This window comes from Gorilla gorilla, chromosome 4 (assembly GCF_029281585.2).
Source record: "Gorilla gorilla gorilla isolate KB3781 chromosome 4, NHGRI_mGorGor1-v2.1_pri, whole genome shotgun sequence".
In the NCBI taxonomy this organism is placed as follows: Eukaryota; Metazoa; Chordata; class Mammalia; order Primates; family Hominidae; genus Gorilla; species Gorilla gorilla.
In genome coordinates this window covers 18,783,909-18,808,510 of record NC_073228.2, presented here as the reverse complement: position 1 = coordinate 18,808,510, position 24,602 = coordinate 18,783,909, and the positions used below count along the sequence as shown (strand labels likewise).

At 47.1% G+C, this 24,602-nt stretch overlaps 2 protein-coding genes across 5 annotated transcripts in view; both read left to right on the top strand.

Annotated features, from left to right (window-relative positions):
• Nucleotides 1–863: 863 nt before the first annotated feature.
• On the top strand, nucleotides 864–9,712 carry SSTR2 (somatostatin receptor 2). Of its 4 annotated transcripts, none has more exons than XM_055389061.2 (3): nucleotides 864–1,013; nucleotides 5,708–6,792; nucleotides 7,301–9,712. In XM_055389061.2, exons 2-3 carry the CDS (start codon nucleotides 5,800–5,802, stop codon nucleotides 7,508–7,510), a joined length of 1,203 nt encoding a protein of 400 aa, XP_055245036.1. In that variant the 5' UTR covers nucleotides 864–1,013; nucleotides 5,708–5,799; the 3' UTR covers nucleotides 7,511–9,712. The 4 variants fall into 4 exon arrangements, with proteins under 4 accessions (XP_055245036.1, XP_030867064.1, XP_055245033.1 ...); XM_055389058.2 differs by lacking the exon at nucleotides 864–1,013 and adding an exon at nucleotides 1,511–1,810; XM_055389060.2 differs by lacking the exon at nucleotides 864–1,013 and adding an exon at nucleotides 3,688–3,872.
• Nucleotides 9,713–14,806: 5,094 nt separating this feature from the next.
• COG1 (component of oligomeric golgi complex 1) overlaps nucleotides 14,807–24,602 on the top strand; it is a 30,078-nt gene continuing 20,282 nt past the window's right edge. The window contains exons 1-2 of the mRNA XM_031011203.3: nucleotides 14,807–14,910; nucleotides 24,238–24,426. Of these exons, the coding sequence (XP_030867063.3) occupies nucleotides 24,423–24,426 (4 nt within the window). The 5' untranslated portion in view covers nucleotides 14,807–14,910; nucleotides 24,238–24,422. The remainder of the gene's footprint in view (nucleotides 14,911–24,237; nucleotides 24,427–24,602) is intronic.

Below are 24,602 nucleotides of genomic sequence, written 5' to 3'. Positions count from 1 at the left end.
GGGCACTTCCTGGCTCTTCTTTCTTTTCCTGGAAACCAGTCAGGTTACTGGTTTTAAACTGGAGGTGGCAACAGGCATTGTAGCAACTGTGTGGCCAGAGGATGCTGAGTTCCCCTGAGCACAATTCCACGATGCCCTCCTGATATTACTATTACCTCTCTGCCTCTCCCTCTTCCCACTGACGGTAAGCAGACACAGCCCTCTTCCAGTGAGCTACCCACCCCAGCCCTTCCACTTGCATGCACATGTCTAAAAGAGATGCTGGCTCCCACATTGACTCCTGGAACTTAAGGCAATTGCGGCTCAATTTCCATCTCACCCTGAGCTCCAGGATGCCAAGATTTAAGCCCTATCATGACCAACGTCTCAGAGAGAGATGGAAACTCCTGATCCCCATCTCACGGTGGGTACCCCAAGATACAGTTTGGCACGGATAGAAGAGAGAGCTGGCTGCTGCTGTACCTGGTGGTTGCTTTTCCATGTCACTCATCTATGTCTAAGGCTCACCCCACCTGCCACACAGCTTCTGGACTTTTACTTTTCCCTGGTGAATTGGAAATCAGATAATAGGATGGACAAATCAAGGCAGCTCAGCTCACAGAGAAAGCTAGTTGGGGTTTGCTTTCTGTTTTCACATCCTCTAAAACTGTACTGAGGATGGTGTGTGTGTGTGTGTGTGTACCTATGTACTTGGAGGAGGGTGAGGAAGGGGAGGCTGCAGGATTGATTATGACTTATTAAACTATTGGAAAAGAGGCTGAATCATCACAGTCAAAAATAAACAGCTGCAACTCTATGCGACTCCCACTTCTTGCCTGTTCCCCTTTGCTCCCTCACAGCATGTAGGAGAGACTGTGCTGGGTCAGACCAGCAAGTGCTGACTGACGTGGCTACAGCAAGGGGACCACCTGTATGGCCGCTGCACCTCCAAGCTGTGGGACGCAGGGACAGCTGGGACCAGTCGACGTCCACTGGCCCTCTGATGGCTCCTAGGACTGAATCTTGGACTCCAGGTGCGGGTTTACACGCCCTGCGCTCATTGGGAACTGCATGGAGAAGCGCTATCCCCTGAGCCCTTTTTCTCCCTACCCTTAGCCTGGCCCTGCGCCCTGCGCCCGGGGCTGGCCCACGGTAAACACAGCTTTGCTAACTTGTTTGGCTAAGGAAATCACAGAGGTCCCGGTGTAAGTCTGGGTCACCGCGGCCGCCACTCCAGCTGCCTAGAATATACTGGGTGGAAGGGAATCGACTCGTGAAATCAGAGGGAAAATAGCGCTTGTCCTTGCCATGAGTCTTGAGGAGACCGAAAACGCTTAAGCTTTTACGCCCCCGCAGGCGGGTCCCCTCTCTCCCCGCTCCCCGGCTGTCTGTAAGCTCTGCCTGCGGCCACCCGCAGGCGTTTCAGCCGGTCTCACCTCTGTCCTTCTGCAGGACTCGGGAGGAGGGGTTGAGGGGGGCGGAGCGAAGCCACTGTGACGTAGCGGGAGGGGGGCGTGGGGAAATGTGCCGAGGGGCCCGGGCTGGCTGGGCCAGTCCCAGCGGCGCAGCCACCCATGCGCGCGCGCTCGCAAGACCACCAGCGCCCAGAGCCCCAGTCTGAGGCTTGGCGCCGGGGGTCTGCGGGCGAGGGGAGCTCTCTACGGGCGAGGGGCTAGCGGGAGCCGGCACAAGAGGGTCGAGGAGCCAGGAACCCCAAACGTCCGGTGCCAGGCGCTAGCCAAGCTGCTGCGCGCCCCGGCGCCCAGCTGGCTCGGGGACAGCCGCTGGGTGTCGGAGACCGGAGCTAGCGGATTGCAGCGGAAAAGCAAAGGTGAGGGGTGTGTGTGTGTGTGTGAGATAAGAGATGGAGGGAGCGAGAAGCGCACTTGGGCACCTGTGTGCATCTGCGCTGATGGATCCGAGTGCCTGAGCTTAGGTCCCGGTGCGTGATTCTCCGCTCTTGTGCCTTTTGCGGTGATTGTAGTAGGAATGAACAACAACGGGTACCCCTGCCTGAGTAAGGGGGCTGTGGGTAGAGTGTGCTGGAACAGACGTGTCCTCGCAGCCTCATGCCCGTGTGCGTGGCGTGTGCCCTTTAGCCCGAGATTTCAGGTGGTAGCTGCGACGGGTGACAACTTCTCTCCCAGCCCCCTGCAAAAGAGACCTGGCGCGAGGGGAGCAAGGCCGTGAGGTGCCAGCTGGGGCTCCTGCGGGAGCGCACCCGGAGATCCGAGCCTGCCAGAGGCAGGCGGCGGGCGCAGAGCGGAGAAAGAGGGGCTTCTCTCCCTAGACGCTGAACGATCTAGGATCCGTCCCCGTCCCCCACCTCGGGACAGAAAGGACAGTTTGTCTAGGTTTGGAGAGAAAAAACCACTGCATAGCCCGTGCCCGAAAGCCGCTGGCCAAGTCCCCCAAGCGACTGTCTTCTGCGCCCCGATGTCTCTGTCCTCAGCGCCCCCCCACACCCGGCACCCCTGCTGTGCGTTTCGATACTGGGCGTGCTGGCGCCACAATCTCCGCTCTTGCCTCGTTTTCCTGGAAATGGCACAGAGTTCTTTGGGAAACCCTTGCTCTGAGGATCAGCGAGTTGGATGGCCAGGAGGAGGACTTTCTGTGCCAGCCGGGAGCACCGACTCCGCGGTCCTGACACTCGCCCCTCCATTTCTCAACCCCGTAGGCCAGCACCGCCCCGGCTTTTCCCAGGCGCTCACGCGCCGCCGTGGCCCTCAGGGGCTTTTGTCACCCTGCCAGTGGGGGCTCTCGCTCTAGCACAGAGACCAAGCCGGGTTCTGCAGGCCCTGAGGGAGGCGGGGGGTGGGAAGTGAATGCGGGAAAGATGATGGGGAGAGGAGAAACTGAAGCTGAGTAGGATTTAGGACCTCTCCTGATGTCGGGTCGCCATCCCAACACTCATTTCTTGGGCTGGTAATCACAGCCCCTATGTAAAAGGGGGGCGGGGGGGGCAGGTGCGTGAGACCATTCTCACCCTCCTCTCTACAGAGCCTGGACATGGTTCAGAGGAAACCAACCACTAGCCATTTCCAGCATCTAACAATTCTTGGGCTGGAAAAACAAAGAATGCAGAAAACGAAACTTCCTTGTACATTTAATTTAACCACAATTCAACTAGAATTGGCTGCCTGGCATTGGAATATTCTTTCTCTGAAACAAAAATGAAACAGAAGTCTCTGGAAGACCTTAAGCGGCTGACTTCTTTGTTAAATAAGACTCCCCATGATTTAAGCTCATTTCTTGCTTAGAGGAGCCCTCCCACTCTCAGCCGGCTCCCCAGCCTCCCACCTCCACCACCTTCACCAAGACTCTGAACCCTGTCTGTTGCTACCATTAAGCAATTCTGTCCTGTTGACTGAAACTCCAGTTAAAATGACCGAGTTAGGGCTGGAAAGCAACACTCAACCCTCCCTTATACTCCCTGCACCATCGTCGTTCTTAGCCCAAAAGCTCTTAGACAGGGGCTCTGCCAACCCAGGGGGATTCCGTGTTACTCAGACATTGGGGTGTGACCATTCATGTTATATAGATGGGCCCCTGGAAATCCCCATGATAAGGTACACTCTGATTGCAGGCAGCTTGAATAGGATTCTGGCTCTGTAGAATTAAACCAACTGACAAGATGGTTAGAAGTGATAACGAAACTACCCAAGTTAATCCAGGGATACTAACCACAGTTTCTGTACAGCTTCTGTTTTAATTGCTGCCAGTCTATGCTTTTTTACGCAATGCAGACATGAAATTCCAGGTGCCTCAAATACTTCACAAAATGGTCAGCCACAAAGCCCAGATCTCACTTCACAGACAGTTGTGTGGTAGGGAAATGAGCACAGAAGCAATGAGCAATGCACCTGGCAGTTCAGAATCAATCAGAAGCAAAGGTGAGCAAGGATCCTCAAGTACTTGTTGCTGGCCAAGTCTCCTTTAACTCATCTGCAGTCTTTCCAAGGATTAAGAAGTAATCTTCCATCTACACCCAGGCACCAGGAAAAGGACCTAGCTCAGGGGAAATGTGTCAGCCAAGTGAATTAGTCCCACTCTGCTGAACACACCACCCTTTGAACATCTCGCCTCTTCCTAGATTGGCCTCTTTGCTGTCCTCCTGCTTCACTCTTCATATACCCAAGACCCAGCTCAAACATTTCTCTTTGGAAGCCTCCTCTGAATCCCCCAGGAAAGGAAGGCATTCTTAAGTCCTTCGTTTATCTCTCATGCAACGCCCACCCTATATGAGCTGGCTTCCTTTCCTATCTCCCCTTTTAAATTATCACCTCCTAGAGGGCACTGGCCAAGTTTTTTCATTTCTACATCCCTGCTGTCAGCACAAAGAAGCCTCCTCTCCAGGCTCCCAACCCCCGTGATATTTTTTGAATGGCTGTATATCAACCATTTAATTATGGGATGAACTATTGTTTTAGATCTTAAGCCAAGCCAATAGTGCTCCAATTATTTTCTCAGCAAGGAAGTAACACAGGAGTCAGTTGCTTCAAACCAAAGCCCAGTTATCAGCCGTTCGGTCTCTAGGCCACTGAGGAGCAGAGGGGATGCCTTGAGACGTGCAAAAGACTTGGGGCCAGGTGGCCTGTGTTCACATCCCAGCTCCACCAATTATGTACAAAAGAATGGAGTGAGCTCCTTAAACTCTCTTAAGCCTCAGTTTCCACATCTCTAAAATGGGGGTAATTATCCCTACCACCTAGGACAGTTGGGGAGATCAAGGGAATCGTGAGTGTGAATGAATTATATCAGTACTGGAAGCCTTCTGCTTACTTCTGTGAAAGAGCTTGTGTCCCACACCTGCTTCCCGTTTTTGTCCGTAATTAGAAAATGGCAGGCAAATTCTCTGGAGTGTTACAGCACTTGGGAGCAGCATCCCCTTAGGGACTTTGGGAAAGAGCTCTTGAGGAAGTCAAGCATTAGGTATTGGAAAACAAAAATAGAAGAAAAACAAAAAATAAACTGAAGCCTACATTTCAAAAATGAAAGCAAACCAGACTTTTATTTTTAATACTGAAGACTATAAATTGTTTCACCACGTAGATTTCAATAAATCAGAGATAATGAGATGGTAGAGGAAAACATGGGGGGAAACAACTTACGAGGTTCCCATTTTGAGCCCAACGCAAGGCTAGGCGTTTTCACATACATTCCATCATTTAACCTTCATGACACCCCCATGTGAAGAAATAGGAGTCAGAACCATTAAGGACCAGGCATGTGGTCACACGGGCTCAGCAGTGGAACCCGGTTTGTTCTACCTCTAGAGTCTGGGTTTTTTCCACTATGGCATTTTCAGAACGGAAAGACTCCAAGGCGGTCAGCAAGTCAGCATAGATTTCCTGGTAGGGAAGAGGCCAGGAATGTCAGTGTCAGACCCTTCTGAGGTCAGGCGCTGAACTTCTCCAAGCTCTGCCTTTCTGCAGTTTAGATCAGTCAACTTCTTAGGGGTCAAAGTATGTGCTTTTTGAAGCCACAGCCCTCCCTGACATGTGCGTCAGCAGATGATGGCTGAACCCAAACCCTTCCCTACTATTGGAAAAACAACTCAAAAAGTCTGCACACTGATGAGGAACTCTAGAGCTTAATGTTGATGTGGAAAGATAATACATTTTTCAATTTAAGAGTATGTCTGAGAGGCTAAACCAGAAATGTGTAAATTTGGTGAGAGTTTAAACAGCTTGTGACCGACGGGCCAATCTTCCTTTTTTCCTTCCAGATGTCACACTGGATCCTTGGCCTCCAGGGTCCATTAAGGTGAGAATAAGATCTCTGGGCTGGCTGGAACTAGCCTAAGACTGAAAAGCAGCCATGGACATGGCGGATGAGCCACTCAATGGAAGCCACGCATGGCTATCCATTCCATTTGACCTCAATGGTTCTGTGGTGTCAACCAACACCTCAAACCAGACAGAGCCATACTATGACCTGACAAGCAATGCAGTCCTCACATTCATCTATTTTGTGGTCTGCATCATTGGGTTGTGTGGCAACACACTTGTCATCTACGTCATCCTCCGCTATGCCAAGATGAAGACCATCACCAACATTTACATCCTCAACCTGGCCATCGCAGATGAGCTCTTCATGCTGGGTCTGCCTTTCTTGGCTATGCAGGTGGCTCTGGTCCACTGGCCCTTTGGCAAGGCCATTTGCCGGGTGGTCATGACTGTGGATGGCATCAATCAGTTCACCAGCATCTTCTGCCTGACAGTCATGAGCATCGACCGATACCTGGCTGTGGTCCACCCCATCAAGTCGGCCAAGTGGAGGAGACCCCGGACGGCCAAGATGATCACCATGGCTGTGTGGGGAGTCTCTCTGCTGGTCATCTTGCCCATCATGATATATGCTGGGCTCCGGAGCAACCAGTGGGGGAGAAGCAGCTGCACCATCAACTGGCCAGGTGAATCTGGGGCTTGGTACACAGGGTTCATCATCTACACTTTCATTCTGGGGTTCCTGGTACCCCTCACCATCATCTGTCTTTGCTACCTGTTCATTATCATCAAGGTGAAGTCCTCTGGAATCCGAGTGGGCTCCTCTAAGAGGAAGAAGTCTGAGAAGAAGGTCACCCGAATGGTGTCCATCGTGGTGGCTGTCTTCATCTTCTGCTGGCTTCCCTTCTACATATTCAACGTTTCTTCCGTCTCCATGGCCATCAGCCCCACCCCAGCCCTTAAAGGCATGTTTGACTTTGTGGTGGTCCTCACCTATGCTAACAGCTGTGCCAACCCTATCCTATATGCCTTCTTGTCTGACAACTTCAAGAAGAGCTTCCAGAATGTCCTCTGCTTGGTCAAGGTGAGCGGCACAGATGATGGGGAGCGGAGTGACAGTAAGCAGGACAAATCCCGGCTGAATGAGACCACGGAGACCCAGAGGACCCTCCTCAATGGAGACCTCCAAACCAGCATCTGAACTCCTTGGGGGGTGGGAAAAAACCAAGCCATGCTCTGTCTACTGGCAATGGGCTCCCTACCCGCACCGGCTTCCTTCCTCCCAACCCTCACACCTGGCTTCTAGAATAGAGGATTGCTCAGCATGAGTCCAATTCAGAGAACAGTGTTTGAGTCAGCTTGTCTGATTGAATGATAATGTGCTAAATTGATTACCTCCCCCTTAAAGCGAACACTGAAATGCAGGTAGACAATTCAAAGTCTGGAGAAGAGGGATCATGCCTGGATATGATCTTTAGAAACAACAAAAATAGAAAAAAATAAGTATCTGTGTGTTTGTATATTTAAAACTCAATATGTAATCTTGTGGTTTTATATGTATACTTGTATATTCCTATTTATTCTCTGCATAGGCATTACCTACGTTCCTGTGTTCACATACACAAGTAGCAAATTCGAGTATGCATAGTGTAGATGGACATTTGCCACAATACACTGCCCGCAGAAGTGGACTTACCGTGAAGCCAATAAAGTTCAAGCTTCAGGGATCTCTCTCGCACAGGCCTTGCCAAGGCCCAGGAGGGACTTGGGCAGTATGTTCATGTGGTCATATGTTTTTGTAAACAATTGTGAAAGTAAGATATGTTTGTATTGTTTTTCTTAAAGAGGAACCTCGTATAAGCTTCAAGCCTCACAAACCTTCTAGCCTCTGCCCTTGGGGATTTGCTTAATTTCAGGCAAGTGAGGTCAATGTAAGAAGGGAAAGAGAGAAGATATTTGAAGAACCAGAATGTAAATTCATGTGTTTCCACTTCTCAGATATAGTCAGAGAATTATTCATTTGCCCAAAAGGACTTAAGTGGTTGTGGTCATCCATCATTGTATTTATCAAGACAAAGCCAACTTTGTTATAAGATTGCATTTTTTTCATTTCAAATTGCTTTAGTTTTTCTTAGGGAGCTATGAAGGGGAAAAATCACTAACATGAAAGGCAAAAAATGGACTATGATTCCTGCGGGGAAACAATTTCATTCTCTCCATCATGAAAATAAGTGAATAAGAGTGAGGCAAAATTACACCTTTATGAGAAACCATAAAATTGTTTTTTTCAGGCCAGACATAGCTTCCTAATGAAAGAAAATGGAAATGTAATTCAACGACTCCTCAAAGGGGACTTTAGAGGACTTCATACAAAGCTGGGCATTAAGAAAACCACAATGCATGGCCGGGCGTGGTGGCTTACGCCTGTAATCCCAGCACTTCGGGAGGCCGAGGTGGGTGGATCACCCGAGGTCAGGAGTTCGAGACCAGCCTGGCCAACATGGTGAAACCCCATCACTACTAAAAATATATAAATTAGTCGGGCGTGGTGGCACGTGCCTGTAATCCTAGCTGCTCGGGAGGCTGAGGCAGGAGAATCACTTGAACTTGGGAGGTGGAGGTTGCAGTAAGCTGAGATTGTGCCACTGCACTCCAGCCTGGGCAACAAGAGCAAAACTCAGTCTCAAAAAAAAAGGAAAACCACAATGCGTACTAAAGACCAGAAGACATTGTTCACAAAACAAAAGCACCCTCACCTGCCAATGAATATGCAGCGTGCAGGGGGTGTGGTGTGAGTGTTGGTGGGGCCCCACCTCTTGGAGATACTGCTGTGCTGCCTTCCTCACTGACTGTATACACAGTAACTGTCATACCTTTAATGCCATGGACTCTCTGAGCCACTCTGCAAGGACTATTGTAGACAGGCACTTCACACCATAAAGTGGCATTTTTTTCGTTCCCCAAACTGACATTTACAAGTGATAAGAAAAGAGACAATATCCATTTCATTGACTGATCATTTTCTAGAGTATGAAGAAATACACACCTGGGTGTCTGCAAGGATGTCATCATCTTTGGGTTTCATCTGAGAGCATCACTCAGCATCTCACACATAGATTTTACCATATATTTAAATGAGCTTTCCTCTTCCGGCTCCCTAAGCAAGCGCTGTTGGCCGGTGGGAGTGACTAAGTGCTCCACCTCTGGGTGTCCTTCTTAATGCGTTGCTTTTGTTCTGCATAAATTCACACCACCTCATTCCCAAAAGTACTTCCTGTGGCTCAGAAAAATATGTTCAATAAGATTTTGGATAGATAAATCCATACAAAAATAAAAAGAGGTATAGTTATAAAACAAGACTATAGAAAAAGTTGTTGCAGAAATTGCATGCAGGAAAATCCCGCACCATTAGTAAAAGTAAGGTCAACTGTAAGTTCAGCTCAGGGCTTCCTAGCAGCCATGTTTAGTGAAGTGTGATTTTTTTTTTTTTAAACAAAAACAAGCAAAGATTTGGAAGAAAATGCTTTAGACCTAACTTTACAATTATTATAACATGAGATGTTCCAGGGTCCTTGAATAAATGCTGAGTTTTAGGGAAATGATTCCAAGGGACCAAGAATTGGTAGAAATAATTTCAAGGCAGAGAAGACTAATTCTACAGGCCGGGCGTGGTGGCTTATGCCTGTAATCCCACACTTTGGGAGGCTGAGGTGGGTGGATTGCCTGAGGTCAAGAGTTCAAGACCAGCCTGGCCAACATGGTGAAACCCTGTCTCTACTAAAAATACAAAAAATTAGCCAGGCGTGGTGGCGAGCGCCTGTAATCCCAGCTACTCGGGAGGCTGAGACAGGAGAATGGCTTGAACCCAGGAGGTGGAGATTGCAGTGAGCTGAGATCGTGCCATTGCACTCCAGCCTGGGCAACAAGAGTGAAACTTCATCTCAAAAAAAAAAAAAACAAAAAACAAAAACAAACAAAGACTAATTCTATAGTACCCACGACCCTGCAACCAGAGAAACTGCCTGTAGGGAGGCCAGAGTCCAAAGCAGCCACCTGTAACCTGAAAATGAAATGCAGACCCAGGCATCTGTGGGTCTTCATCAGCAGGATGACCATTCTAAGGCTAAAAGACAGGCCTTTAAATCCGATGCTATAATTCCATCCAAATACACAGTTAGGTTTCTACCATAGGGAAAGCTATTCTCCACTTTTTGAAGTATCTGTTTCAAAGATAACTTGCTCTCTGGTTCTCTTTTATCTAAAAGAGAGAATCAACATGCAAATTTAAAGGCTAACATCATTTTAATTCAAAAATTTTAGTCTCCATTCCATATTTAATGATGAAGACAAATCTGCTGGGTGCTGGGAGGGAATAAAAAGTAATGCACCCCATTGATTTCAGAGTATCTGATCACTTGGGTTATGCAAGCTGCTACTTACCCGCCATTAGCATGGGTAGTTAAGTGCTGATTAAACCTAAGTGGACTCAGTGAAAAAGATATTGGGAAAAATAATATAATATCGTGGCCTATGTTGAATGATGTCAGCTTGTGTTTCAGTAACAGAGTTGGGTAATATTGGACGTGTAGATGAAGCTTTAGCAGGACTGGGCACGGTGGCTCATGCCTGTAATCCCAGCACTTTGGGAGGCTGAGGCGGGTGGATTACCTGAGGTCAGGAGTTCAAGACCAGCCTGGCCAACATGGGGAAACCCTGTCTCTACTAAGAATACAAAAATTAGCCGGGTGTGGTGGCGTGTGCCTGTAATCCCAGCTACTCGGGAGGCTGAGACAGGAGAATCGCTTGAACCCTGGAGGCGAAGGTTGCAGTGAGCCAAGATCGCGCCACTGCACTTCAGCCTGGGTGACCGCGCAAGACTCCATCTCAAAAAAAAAAAAGGAAGAAGAAAAAGAAACTTAAGTGGGGTTCATACCATAGCATGGCAGAGGGACATTGGAGAATAAAATGGCATGCAGAGAGGAACACGTGGGCTGGTGGATGGGGCTTCTAGACCTGGCAGTGAACTGGAGTCTATTTGCTTACACAAATTTAACCTTCTCTCCATGATGGAATACAAGTGTTTCTTGCCAAAACTCGCAGCCCCAGCTGCCCTAGATGAGGAGCACCGTGCTGGAAAAGTGCACAGGCTGATCACAGAGACAGGTAGGAAGCAAAGGACTGTTAAAATACATGTTCCGGGCTGGGGATGGTGGCTCACGCCTGTGATCTCAGCACTTTGGGCCGAGGCTGGGGAATCGCTTCAGCCCAGGATTTTGAGACTAGCCTAGGCAATATGGTGAGACCCTGCCCTTAAAAAAGAAAAAAAAAAAAAGAAAAGAAAAGAAAAAAAGATTCATATTCCTGGTCAGCTCTGAATGTGACTATTCAATGAAGACAGTAAAGTTACAGTGTAAGGCACACATGACCTTTGGCCTTGCTAAAGAAGAGTGGCTGAAGGACTAACAAACATAATGCTTGTCTTAGGTTACCGGTTGATTTAAAAACAACAACAACAAAAACCCATAAAAATAGTAAAATATAAAAACAAATTAATGTTTTATAGACCCTGGGGAAAAGAATTTTCAGCAAAGTACAAAAATTTAAAGCATTCCTTTCTTTAATTTTGTAATTCTTTACTGTAGAACAGCTCAAAATATCAGTTCTGTTTTAAGTAACAGAATTGATAACTGAGCAGGGAAACGTAATTTGGATTGTAAAACTCTTGCTTTAATAAAAATTCTTTAAACAGTCAAAAAAAGAAAGAAAGGTGGCAAGAGAATTATCAAAAGTTTCCATAGATGGTTGGGAAGATCTGATTAGTGTTTCCAAAATGCTTATCATTCTAAGAATCCCAATAGCTGGCAAGCCAAGCAGTGGAACTTATAGTAACAACAATCAATCACTTGTCTCATCCCACATTTTTGCCAAATTCAAAAACACCAAATTTCCCATCAAATGTTCTGTCAGAGTAAACCTTTACCTAAGTGCTTGTTTTGCTTTTAATATGTGAATTTCTGGGAACATTCCCATGGGCAGCCTCTAATTTTTTTTTTTTGAGACAGAGTTTCGCTTTTTCACCCAGGCTGGAGCGCAGTGGCACGATCTTGGCTCACTGCAACCTCCACCTCGCGGGTTCAAGTGATTCTCCTGCCTCAGCCTCCCAAGTAGCAGGGACTACAGGCACGTGCCACCACGCCCAGCTAATTTTTGTACTTTTAGTGGAGATGGGTTTTTGCCATGTTGGCCAGGCAGGTCTTGAACTCTTGACCTCAGGTGATCCGCCTGCCTCAGTGTCCCAAAGTGTTGGGATTACAGGCATGAGCCACCGTGTTCAGCCAATTTTTCCTCAATTCTCTCTTTCTTGGACGGGCTGCATTGGGGGGAGGCGCAGGGAAAGAACACCTCTTTGCTTAGACATTGGTGTCGACAGTGGAGATACTAAGTTCATTTCCTGATCCTGCTAGGCCTGGAAGCAGGAAAGAAATGTCCTGGTTAGAGATAAAACTGTCCTATCCTTTTAGAAAAGCCTGTTAAGGAATATGATGCAAAGCCACCTTCGACGAAATCTGAAATGATACCCCACAGCCTTGTCCACCCCAATTATTCAGTGACAGGGCTCCAGTTGCTTAAGCCATAGAGAAGGCCCCTTTGCAGTGGGAGTCACTGAAGACAGAAAGGGAAGCCCAGGATGAACCCAGTCCTAAGGGCTGCTGGGGGCCACCAAATAAGACTGTTTTAGCCCTGGACACAGAGGGAGACACAGTCATCCCAGATCCTTACAAAGAATACATTGCCAAGGACCCCGAAGGAAATCTGCTTGTCTTAAGAGAAGAAGACCCATGACCAGCTCTCTGGGACTACCTGTCAACTCAGCAGGTGCAGCCAGGGAGCAGCCATGCTTCTTCTGCCCTCCCAGTAGGCTGGGCTATCAGTTCCTGGGAGGGGTCCTGTCCCCATGTAAGGGGATATGTACATTGCTGAGTACGCTGATATCTTTTTCATGGGTATGATTTTTTAACAAGAAAGCTAAATGGTTCTCGTGTGACATAACTGATATAGTTTGGCTGTGTCCCCACCCAAATCTTATCTTGAACTGCAGCTCCCATAATCCCCAGGTGTTGTGGGAGGGACCCAGTGGGAGGTAATTGAATCATGGGGGTGGTTACCGCCATGCTGTTCTCGTGATAGCGAGTGAGTTCTCACGAGATCTGATGGTTTTATAAGGGGCTTTCCCCCTCCTTCGCTCTGCACTTCTCCTTGCTGCCATGCGAAGAAAGATGTGTTTGCTTCCCCTTCTGCCATGATTGTAAGTTTCCTGAGGCCTCCCCAGCCATGTTAAACTTTGAGTTAATTAAACCTCTTTCCTTTATAAATTACCCAGTCTTGCGTATGTCTTTATTAGCAGTGTGAGAATGGACTAATACAATAACCAAGGCTTGGTGGCTTTCTCAACATTAACCAGCACCCCAGTTCTCAGGAGACATGGATGGTGTTCTAAGGCTCTCAAGTTCCCAACTTGTACCTTCACTCTAGTTTGTGCTCCCAAGCACATGCACACATAAACACACACATAATGTACATGCATATAGGTGGCATGACAGAACACACGTGTGATGCTTCACATGTATGTCGCCCTCCCCTTGTCCACTGCCCTGCTCCAGCCCATTTCCATGGCTCAGTCTACATCTGCTCATCTTGTTTGCTTAAGTACCATGCATGTGAAAGACATGCTCACGTGTGTGTGATATTCATGCACATACATGTTAGGCACACGTGATGCACATGTGTACATGGGAGGCATGTGTGTGATGTGTACACACAGTATACTCCTATATTGCCTCAGCAAGACCTCAATGCAGAGATTCTCCAGCAGCTTTAAACAGAGGGTGATAAATATAATTTGACTAACTCATCTCAAATCTAGGGATATTTAGTCTTTTTTTTGAGACAGAATTTCGCTTTTTTTGCCCAGGCTGGAGTGCAGTGGTGCGATCTTGGCTCACTGCAACCCCCACCTCCCGGGTTCAAGCGATTCACCTGCCTCAGCCTCCCAAGTAACTGGGATTACAGGCGTGTGCCATCAAGCTCAGCTAATTTTTTTTGTATTTTTAGTAGAGACGGGGTTTCACCTCGATGGCCAGGCTGGTCTCGAACTCCTGACCCCCAAGTGATCCACTCACCTCGGCCTCCCAAAGTGCTGGGATTACAGGCGTGAGCCACCCCGCCTGGCCAGTTAGTCATTTTTTCTAGACTGCTGCCACAATAGGGAGGAGGACATTATGCATAAACTAATTTTTTACCCAGAGAATTCCATGCTAGATCACAGACTGCATGCCTAGCATGCCCAGCCCCAGCCAGCTGTCCCTGCCTCAATTCAACAACAACAGCAAAAAGGGTTGGCGAAAGGGTGTGATGGCTTCCTACAAATCACCCCCACCAGTCCATTGGCATAAAGCACTTGTACTGCTAACAGCAACATTTTGCATAAGAAAAATGATACAATTTCTTCACAGAAAAATCACTGAAAATAATTCTTAAATTGAGTCTCATCAATGACAGCATCTTAACAGACATTTCTTCCCCCTGGCCCCCCGGACCATGCTTCTTAATACAAATCCAAGGCTGAACCCTATGGGGAAGCTGTGATACTCTGCCAGTGAGAAAATGAATGGCCGCTGTCTTCCTTGCCCGTGAGCATACCTCTGCAAGAGTCTCTTAAACAGAAAGGAAACCTTCCCCTTGTCCATGGTCCTGCTTGTTCATTTCCGTGGCTTGGGATATCTACCTTGGCTCATCTTGTTTGCTTAAGTATCAGCCAGTGTGTGATGGAGAAGAGAGTATTGTTATATCTTCCTTTGAGGAACAGAAGTCTGATCTCCAGGGTTCATTCTCAAGATTAATTAAAGCTAGCCTAGTCTCAGCTGTGCTGCCAGCCCAGCGTGCTAGACACTCACAGAGCAAAGGCTTGGGTGGAAGGAAGACTTACTTTTTTTGCCTTCAGCTTAAGCACTTTTTGGCAGATGAAAATCCTGTCCTAAATATCTCTTCCAAACTCCCAGGTGGATGGGCTCGGGAGATGACAGACCACAGCTGTTCCACTTTTCTTCTCTGCACCTTCACGTGACCACCTGTCTCCAAGGGTTTGCAAGCTCAAAGGTAGCAGAACATGCAACTTCAGCCATACCATGTGGCCTCCTCGAAGGTCTGTCTTTGCAGCCCAGGAAACCTATTGCTTCTTGGTTTTAAATGGAACATTTCTAGTCCAGCTGAGCCGACACAAAATCTGGTTGGATACCAGTAATATGGTTCTGGGATGTTGGGCAGACATGGAAATGGGTATTTACAGAGTTTGGGATTTTGAGGGCTTCCTTCCTGCCTCCAGGACCAATAAAGTAAATGTTAATTGCTGGAGAAGAACCAAGGTGAGGCACTGATGTGGCAGGTTGCTTCAGCAGTGACGTCTGTTTTCAGAGATCAGCTTCACCTTAAAGAGTGTCAAGGTCAGTGGAGGCCCACTTTGCTCTCAGCAAAGTCAAGACAGGAGACCAGCTGCCTTTGAGCAGGGAGTCTCACATGTTTAAAATTTAGCAATTAGAGTTTGTTTCCTTTAACTATGCCCTTGATCTGTCTTTCAAAACAATGTCCCCTTATAGTTTATATTTAAAATTTTAACTTCAGCACTTTGGAAGGCCGAGGCAGGAAGATTGCTTGAGCCTAGCAGTTCGAGACCAGCCTGGGCAACACAGAGGACCCTCATCTCTACAAAAAAATATTTAAAAATCAGCCACGTGTAGTGGTGAACACCTGTAGTCTCAGCTGCTTGGGAGGCTGAGGCAGGAGGATAACTTGAACCTGGGAGGTTGAAGCTGCAGTGATCCACGATTATGCCATTGCACTCCAAGCTGGGTGACAGAGAGAGACTGTCCCTAAAAATAAAATATAAAAATAAAAATAAGATACAAATTTAAAATGCCTTTTTATTTTTATTTATTTGAGACGGAGTCTCACTCTGTTGCCCAGGCTGGAGTGCAATGGCGCGATCTCAGCTCACTGCAACCTCCGCCTCCCGGGTTCAAGCAATTCTCGTGTCTCAGCTTCCCCAGTAGCTGGGATGACAGGAGTGGGCCACCACATCCAGCTAATTTTTGTATTTTAGTAGAGACAGGGTTTCACCATGTTGGTCAGGCTGGTCTTGAATGCCGGACCTCAAGTGATCCACCCACCTCGGCCTTAAAATCCCTTTTTAAAGAGGCATTTGAGAATTCCACAATATTTCCTTTAAACAACTCGAAAGGGACACTTTGTTTTCATAAAATGCGGCTGGGAAGCAATTTCGAAGGAGTCAACAAAGGCATTTCATCCCAGGGTGGATGGAGCAGAGCCAGGTCTCATTCTTTTTCTCCATCTCTCCCTCCTTTTGGTCTTGCCTGCCCTTTGACAGAAACAATTTAATATGTAGCTGAGCAGGGGAAAAGGGCTCCTAGTTAGAAAAGCCAGTTAAGACAGGGTTCCCATTAACTTGGAGGGGTCAACCAGCCAGCTTAGCCAGCTCACAGAGGTCTCATATGCGTGCTCTGATTGCCAACAAAAAGTAGCAGCAGACAATTCAAGGGGAAAGACCCAGGAAAGTCTCCACTCCAGGGTCTAACAACCTGAGAGCCATCTCATCACTAAAGAGCAGGGCGTGGAGTACAGGGAGCTGACATTTAGAACTCGTTAAAAGCTAGTACAATCTGAACAGCGCATTGTTCCTGAAGCCTTCCTACTCCTGATTTCATAGCTAATCTATCCATCACTCTCTGGCTGTCACTCACCCATAAACAACAGTGGATTTTTATAAACAGTAGATCAATCATGATCAAAGGAAACTGAACACTCTTTCCACGTGGCTCCCACACACACCTCACCCTGCTCTGTCCTTTTGGGTGGTGCTGAGAAGCCTTTGAGATCACCCCAGTCTTTGAAGACTAAATGGAAACAAGGAAGCTTGGGACATCCAGGAAAAGTCTTCAGCAGCCCTGACTGCAAAAACAGTTTCAATTATGTGATGTGATTGATAGTTTTAACATGTCAAGAATAGGTGTGCACATGGTCCACAGCTAGAATTATTATTATTATTATTATTATTTTTTTGAGACAGAGTCTTGCTCTGTCACCCAGACTGGAGTGCAATGGTGTGATCTCGGCTCACTGCAACCTCCACCTCCCAGGTTCAAGCAATTCTCCTGCCTCCCCAATAGCTGGGATTACAGGCACGCGCCACCATGCCCGGCTAATTTTTATATTTTTAGTAGAGACGGGTTTTCACTGTGTTGGCCAGACTGGTCTCGAATTTCTAACGTCAAGTGATCCGCCCACCTCAGCCTTCCAAAGTGCTGGGATTACAGGCATGAGCCACCATGCTTCTTATTATTATTATTATTATGGTATTTTTGAATGTAATTATTCTTAATAATATGTCATCTCTGCATGTCCAGTATTTTGATAAAACAGTTAAAACTGCGTTTGCCTTCTAATGAGACTTTGTGACTGGCTGTGTTTCTCTGTCAGATGAATTTACCTTCCTATTTGCTGTTAAAAGTGATTGTATAATCCTAATCCTAGAAAACAAGCAGCAAATGTTTCTTTTTAGTGACTTTTTAAAAAATTTACAAGTGTACCATTTTATAGCTATCTTCACACAAAATCACATTCTCAATCAAAGAGACTCAGATCGAAGTTTGTTCATTAGGCCAGCTACGTGAACTCACCTCTGTGCCCTGCCTCTGAAAAATATCCTACATGCTCAGGAAAGAGGGCCAGAGTCCCAAGTGACATAACCTACACTTTCCAAGTTCCCTAAAGCCCTGAACTAGAAATAGGCTTTAAAATTTCACAATTTGTTTTAAAACTCTAAGCCCAACAAAAAGCCTACAAAGTCTTTTCTAGATGTTACCAAGGTCTTGGCTATCACTTGTCCGAGAGCAAAAGAAAAAAAAAAGAAAAACCTTGAAAATTGGCAACTACTGGTGAATCCCATTTTGTTCACAGACTGATTTTTTTTTTTTTAAAGACGGTGTCTTGCTCTGTTGCCCAGGCTGGAGTGCAGTGGCATGATCTCAGTTCACTGCAACCTCCGTCTCCTGGGTTCCAGTGATTCTCCTGCCTCAGCCTCCCAAGTAGCTGGGATTACAGGCACCTGCTACCATGCCCGGCTAATTTTTTTGTATTTTTAGTAGAGACGGGTTTTGCCATGTTGGCCAGGCTGGTCTCAAACTCTTGACCTCAGGTGATCCACCCGCCTCGGCTTCTCAAAGTGCTAGGATTACAGGTGTGAGCCACCACACCCAGCCACAGAGACTAATTTTTAATGGCCCCATCTGATTTCTTCCAGATTTTGTAGCCTAGTTTAAACAGAATGTCTGTTTAAGTCATCATCAAGCAGATGACAAAGGGGTGCCCTAAAAGTGCCATAAAGATGCACCAGGTCTCAGTGACAGCAAAGCTGACTATAGACAAATGCCTGGAGTTTAGAAATTGGGCCCCCAAAACCAACTTGTTACCATCTTCTCATCTTTCACTCAAATCCAAAACATAACAAATTTCCAGTTGCTTAAGTTAGAGTAAATTAGACGCTAACATCAGAAAAAAATTAGCTGATTGTTCACTATGTACCAAGCCCTGTTCTAAGCACTTAATATGAATCATCTCATTCAATTCCCATAAGAGCTCTCTGAAGTAAGTGCTACTTTTATTCCCATTATACAGATGAGCAAACTGAGGCATAGCATACTTGCGTCACTTGCCCAGAACCTGCACTCTTTTTTGTTTGTTTGTTTTTTGTTTTTGAGACAGAGTCTTGCTCTGTCGCCCAGGCTGGAGTGCAGTGGCGCGATCTTGGCTCACCACAACCTCTGCCTCCTGGGTTCACGCCATTCTCCTGCCTCAGCCTCCCAAGTAGCTGGGACTACAGGCGCCCGCCACCACGCCTGGCTAATTTTTTTTGTATTTTTCAGTAGAGATGGGGTTTCACCGTGTTAGCCAGGATGGTCTCGATCTCCTGACCTCATGATCCGCCCACCTCGGCCTCCCAAAGTGCTGGGATTACAAGCGTGAGCCACCATGCCCAGCCAGAACCTGCACTCTTACCCACTTCTCCACATTGCATGACCACCTACAGAAAGTGTGAGCTTGAGCAAGTGCCTGACCTTCCAGAGACCATGCTTCCTCGTTTGCAAAACAGCGATAACACCAAGTACCTCAAGGAATTCTGTAACCATCAGATGAAAAGAAATATTGAAGACAATTTGTCACATTATCAAAGAGAGGTACCCAGTACATATTAGCGTCCCTTCACCTTTAATCAGAGCAAAAGAAGACCAGAAATGTTTTGGTTGTTAAACAGCTGATCATTTTCCAAAATTGCTAATATTAAACCACGGCTTCTAATCCTGCCATCGGTAGAAAGCTTGGCCAGCACTAACAAAACCAGCCATGTGACGCAAGATGAAAGCAAATCGGAGTGCAGAAAAGTAAATGCAATTAGCTGGCTACCTGATAAGGTGGCACACGCTGCACAAAGAGTGTTCCTTTCTGGCTAGAGGACTTTACTCCTCTGTTAAACCCTAATTCAATGGTCTCTACCACACGGGACCAGGAATCAACTTCCACCTCCCTAAACAGAGCTTCATCTTGCCAAAGTATTCTGGAAACTTAGCAGTTCGTGGTATGTTACACATCGCTGAGCTCTTTTCCTCCTCCCTCCAGTGTGGGACCACGGTTGGCCTGGGGCCTGGTGCTCACCATAGAGAGAGGAGCATGCAGTGAATCCTGGGTTTATCACCATCTGCACTGCTCCAGGGTCCAGCTGGAGACAGATGGCACACTCGCAAGGGTTTAGTTGAAATGAATGGAATGAAGGAGCTACATACAGAGGTGGGGGCAGGCGCAAAGGAGCCACCAAGAGACAGATGAGGTGCCTGGAGACTGGGCACGGGAATAAGGGAATAAAAAGGCTTAAAAGGGACAGAAGCCTTCTCTAACTCCATAAGGAACATTCAAAAGTCCAGACTTCACATTGTTTGAGGGGGAGGGAAGGGCTGATGTTAGACATGAATATAAATATGAATGAATGCAGCATTTCTGAAACTAGACTAAATCAATCTGGTCATTTTCTTTCTCTCATTTAAGAATTGTAGGGTAACGCGTAGTTGGAATATTTACGGATTTTTTTTTAGCATATCAGGAAATTACCTTATTACAAAGCTAAATTTGTATTCAGGCACTCAATGATTATTGAGTGTCTACTGTGTGACAGAGATTGTTTTAGAAGCTGAGAATTTAGTAAGAAAGACAAAAGGTAGAGCAGAAGACAGGTACAGTGGTGCACGCCTGTAGTCCCACCTACTTGTGAGGCTGTTGGGAGGATCCTTTGAGCCCAGGAGTTCGAGACCAACCTGGGAAACACAGCAAGACCCTGTCTCTAAATAAATAAATAAATAAATAAATAAAAGACCAGGTCTCTGCTCCTTGTTGTGAGACACTCAACAAACACACATAAATAGATGAACATGTAATTCCAATACCGTGACAAATGCTATGACGAAAATGCATAAGCAGGCCAGGCACAGTGAGTGGCTCATGCCCGTAATCCCAACGCTTTGGGGGGCTGAGGTGGGCGAATCACCTGGGGTCAGGAGTTCGAGACCAACCTGGCCAACATGGTGAAACCCGTCTCTACTCAAAATACAAAAATTAGCTGGGTGTGGTAGCACACACCTACTTGGGAGGCTGAGGTGAGAGAATCACTTGATACCAGGAGGTGGAGGTTGCAGTGAGCCGATACGGCGCCACTGCACTCTAGCCTAGGTGGCACCACGGCACTCTAGCCTAGGCGACAAGAGTGAAACGCCCTCTCAAAACAAAAAAGAAAATGCATAAGCAGTAAAGAGTGGGGGTCAAAGGCCTGGGTGTGAGAGCCACACAGCTGGTTTATATCTCAACTCTGCTACTTCCTCAATGATTTGGGGTGAATTACATAACCTCCCTTGGCCCCAGTTTCCTCCTCAGTGAAGTGGAGATAACAACAGGATCTGAAGCAGGCATGGTGGCTCATCCCTGTAATCCCAGCACTTTAGGAAGCCGAGGCAGGAAGACTGCTTGAGCCCAAGACTTTGAGATCAGCTTAGGCAACATAGCAAGACCTTGTCTCTCCAAAAAAAATAGCCAGGTGTGATGGCACACACTTGTGGTCCCAGCTACTCAGGAGGCTAAGGTGGGAGAGTCACTTGAGCCCAAGTGGTCAAGGCTACAGTGAGCTGTGATCGCACCACTGCACTCCAGCCTGGGCAACAGAGCAAGACCCTGTCTCAAGAGAAAAAAAAGGACAGGATCAAGATACTTCACTTTCAAGGTTTATAAGAGTGATAACAGTGGCTGACATGTATTGAGTTGTTCATAAATACTAGCTTTTATTATTTTAGACGGGTGGTTCAGGCAGGCCTCTTGGAGGAGGTGACTGCCATATGAAGATCTGCAGAAGAAACAGCACAAACAATGGCTTTAGGAAGGAGGGAACCAAAGCTTGTTTATGAAGCAGGAAGAAGACCAGGGAGGCCAGAGTAGAGTGAGGGAGGAGGAGAGTGGGGTCAGGTAGGGTCAGGCCACGCAGGGACTTGAAGGTCTTTGATGGGAGTTTGCATCTGGCCAAGAGGGATGGGCAGCCGGGGGAGGTTTTAAGCAGAGGATACACAAAACCTGGTTTCCACTTTTAAAAGTCGGCTTTGTAGCAAGGAGCATGAACTAAAAGGGGTCAAAAGTAGAGGCTGGGTACGGTGGCTCACGCCAATAATCCCAGCAGTTTGGGAGGCCGAGGCAGAAGGATCATTTGAGGCCAGAAGTTCAATACCAGCCTGGGCAACATAGTGAAACCCTGTCTCTACAAAAAATTCAAAAATTAGGCCAGATGCAGTGGCTCATGCCTATAATCTCAGCACTTTGGGAGGCTGAGGAGGGCAGATCACCTGAGCTCGGGAGTTCAAGACCAGCCTGGACAATATGGCGAAACCCCTTCTCTACCAAAAACACAAAAATTAGCCAGGCATGGTGGCACGTGCTTGTGGCCCCACCTACTCGGGAGGCTGAGGTGGGAGGATTGCTTGAGCCTGGAGGTGGAGGTTGCAGTGAGCTGAGATCCTGCCACTGCACTCCAGCCTGGGTGACAAAGTGAGACCCCCTCTCAAAAAAAAAAATTAAAAATTAGCCAGTTGTGGTGGCACACACCTGTTGTCCCAGCTACTCAGGAGGCTTAGGTGGGAGGATTGCTTGAGCCTGGGAAGGTCAAGGCTGCAGGGAGCTGTGATTGTGCCACTGCACTCCAGTCTGGATAACAGAGCAAGATTCTGTAGAAAGAAAGAGAGAAAGAAAGAAAGGAAAAGAAAAGAAAAAGAAAAAGAAAAAGAAAAGAAAAGAAAAGAAAAGAAAAGAAAAGAAAAGAAAAGAAAAGGGCCGGGCGTGGTAGCTCACGCCTGTAATCCCAGCACTTTGGGAGGCCGAGGTAAGCGGATCCCTTGAGGCCAGGAGTTCGAGGCCAGCCTGGCCAACATGGTGAAACCCTGTCTCTACTAAAAATACAAAAATTAACCAGGTGTGGTAGTGCGTGCCTGTAATCCCAGCTACTTGGGAGGCTGAGGCAGGAGAATCGCTTGAACCCGGGAGGTGGAGGTTGCAGTGAGCCGAGATCATGCCACTGCACTCTAGCCTTGGTGACAGAGCAAGACTTCATCTCAAAAAAAAAAAAAAAGAAAGAAAGAAAGGATGAGAAGCTGTTAACCTGGACCAGTGGAAATGGAAAAAGAGCAGGGGTCACCAAACCATGGTCCAAGAACCAAAATGGGCCCTTCGCCTGTTTTATTAAATACAGTTGGCCCTTTCAGCAACATGTGTTTAAACCGCACGGGTCCACTTTTTTTCTGATTTTTTTCAACCAAACAGTGATTGGAAATAGAGAATTTGTGGGATGCAAAACCCGTGTATATGGAAGGTCCACTTTTCATACTCACAGGTTTCACAAGGCTGACCGCAGGCCTTGAGTATGCACGAATTTGGAGATATGCAGGGGTCCTGGATCCAATCCCCCTCGGATACGGGGGGATGCCTGTAAAGTCTTACTGGACACAGCCACACCCATCTGCGGATGTGCTGCCTGTTGCTGCTTTGGGGCGACAACGGGCTTGCTGAATTGCGTTGACAGAGACCGCAAGGTTGGCCGGGTGCAGTGGTTCATGCCTGTAATCCCAGCACTTTGGGAGGCTGAGATGGGCGGTTCACTTGAGGTCAGGAGTTTCAGACCAGCCTGGCCAACATGGTAAAACCCCATCTTTACCGCCCCCCAACCAAAAAAAAAGACAGAGACTGCAGGGTCTGCAAAGTCCACTTACTATCTGGCTCTTTATAGCAAAAGCTCATCCATCTGTGTTTTGGAGGAAGAGCCTATAGGGCTTGTGAAAGCACTGGGTATGCAGAGTGAGAGAGAGATGGAAGACTTCCTGAGTCTGAGCCATGAATAGCTGGGCGGTGCCATTTCTTGAGATAGGAATGACTTGGAGTGAGGGCCTAGGAGGGACACTAAGAAGAGAGTTGTTATTCTGGATGTGTTAAATTTGAGATGTCTCTTAGACATCCAAATGGAGTTTCTTTTCTTTTTTGGAGACAGAATCTCACTCTGTCACCCAGGTTGGCGTGCAATGGCACAATCTCGGCTCACTGCAACCTCTGCCTCCTGGGTTCAAGCAATTCTCCTGCCTCAGCCTCCTGAGTAGCTGGGACTACAGGTGCCCACCACCACGCCTGGTTAATTTTTGTATTTTTTTAGTAGACACAGGGTTTCACTATGTTGTCCAGGTGGTCTCGAACTCCTGGCCTCAGGAGATCCTTTGGGAGGCCTTGGCCTCCCAAAGTGCTGGGATTACAGGCATGAGCCACCGTCGCCGGCCCCAAGTGGAGTTTCTAAGGAGGCAGCCAGATGTACAAGGCAGGAGTACAGGCGCAGGAGGAACAAATGTAGGAGTTTCTGCAAACATGCCTGCCTGGCTGTTTGCTGAAGGCAGAGTCTCAGGTATCTGCAAACAGTTAAGTCAAATAACCACCCCTTCTACCACAAATGTCACCTCCAGTAGACACAGGCTGATAAACACTGCCATAAAGATAAGATGTCAAGACAACTACATTAGGGCTCTCTTGATCCCATTGGCATCTCAGCCAAGAGCAAACACCAAATGTCCGAATCCCACTGAGCAATAGTGTGGAATTCAACCTCCTGTCCTGCCCCGGATGTTACTTTTATTGACAGTGTATCCCTTACTACATCAAATTTCCCTTTCTTTCCTCTCCTGTTTGTTAATTTGTGATCAATTTCCAATTTCCTCTCCTTTCCTTTTTTCTTCCTTCTCTATTTCACCCTTTCCATTTCTCCTAGCTTAGCTAGAGATAAATTTCTTATTTTCATTTTCCTGGGTAATTTTGTCTCTCCCATTTATTTTCTCTTCTCCAGGTATCCCCAGCTTTTATTCCCTCCTAAGTTTATCAGAGAATGACCCTTCATCCAACATCATCAGGGCCCAGGTACAAGATTCAGCAGGTTCACTCTTCAGAGTCTATATGGACGTGCCAAAAACGCAGCCACCTTACATCAAAGAGGAGGTATTGGAAGAAGGGTTGAAGTGGATATGAGATGAGATGGGTGAGAATTGTCTTACTGCTTTTATTATTTCAATTATTAGACAACTGAAGGCGAAAAGCCCTTGTGCCTTTTCTAATGCATCCTTTGTGTAGACACTGTGATTATGTAACATATACGCTTGGCATATTTTGCAAATATTTATTGAATCATTTGGTTTGACAGCCAAGATCTATGGG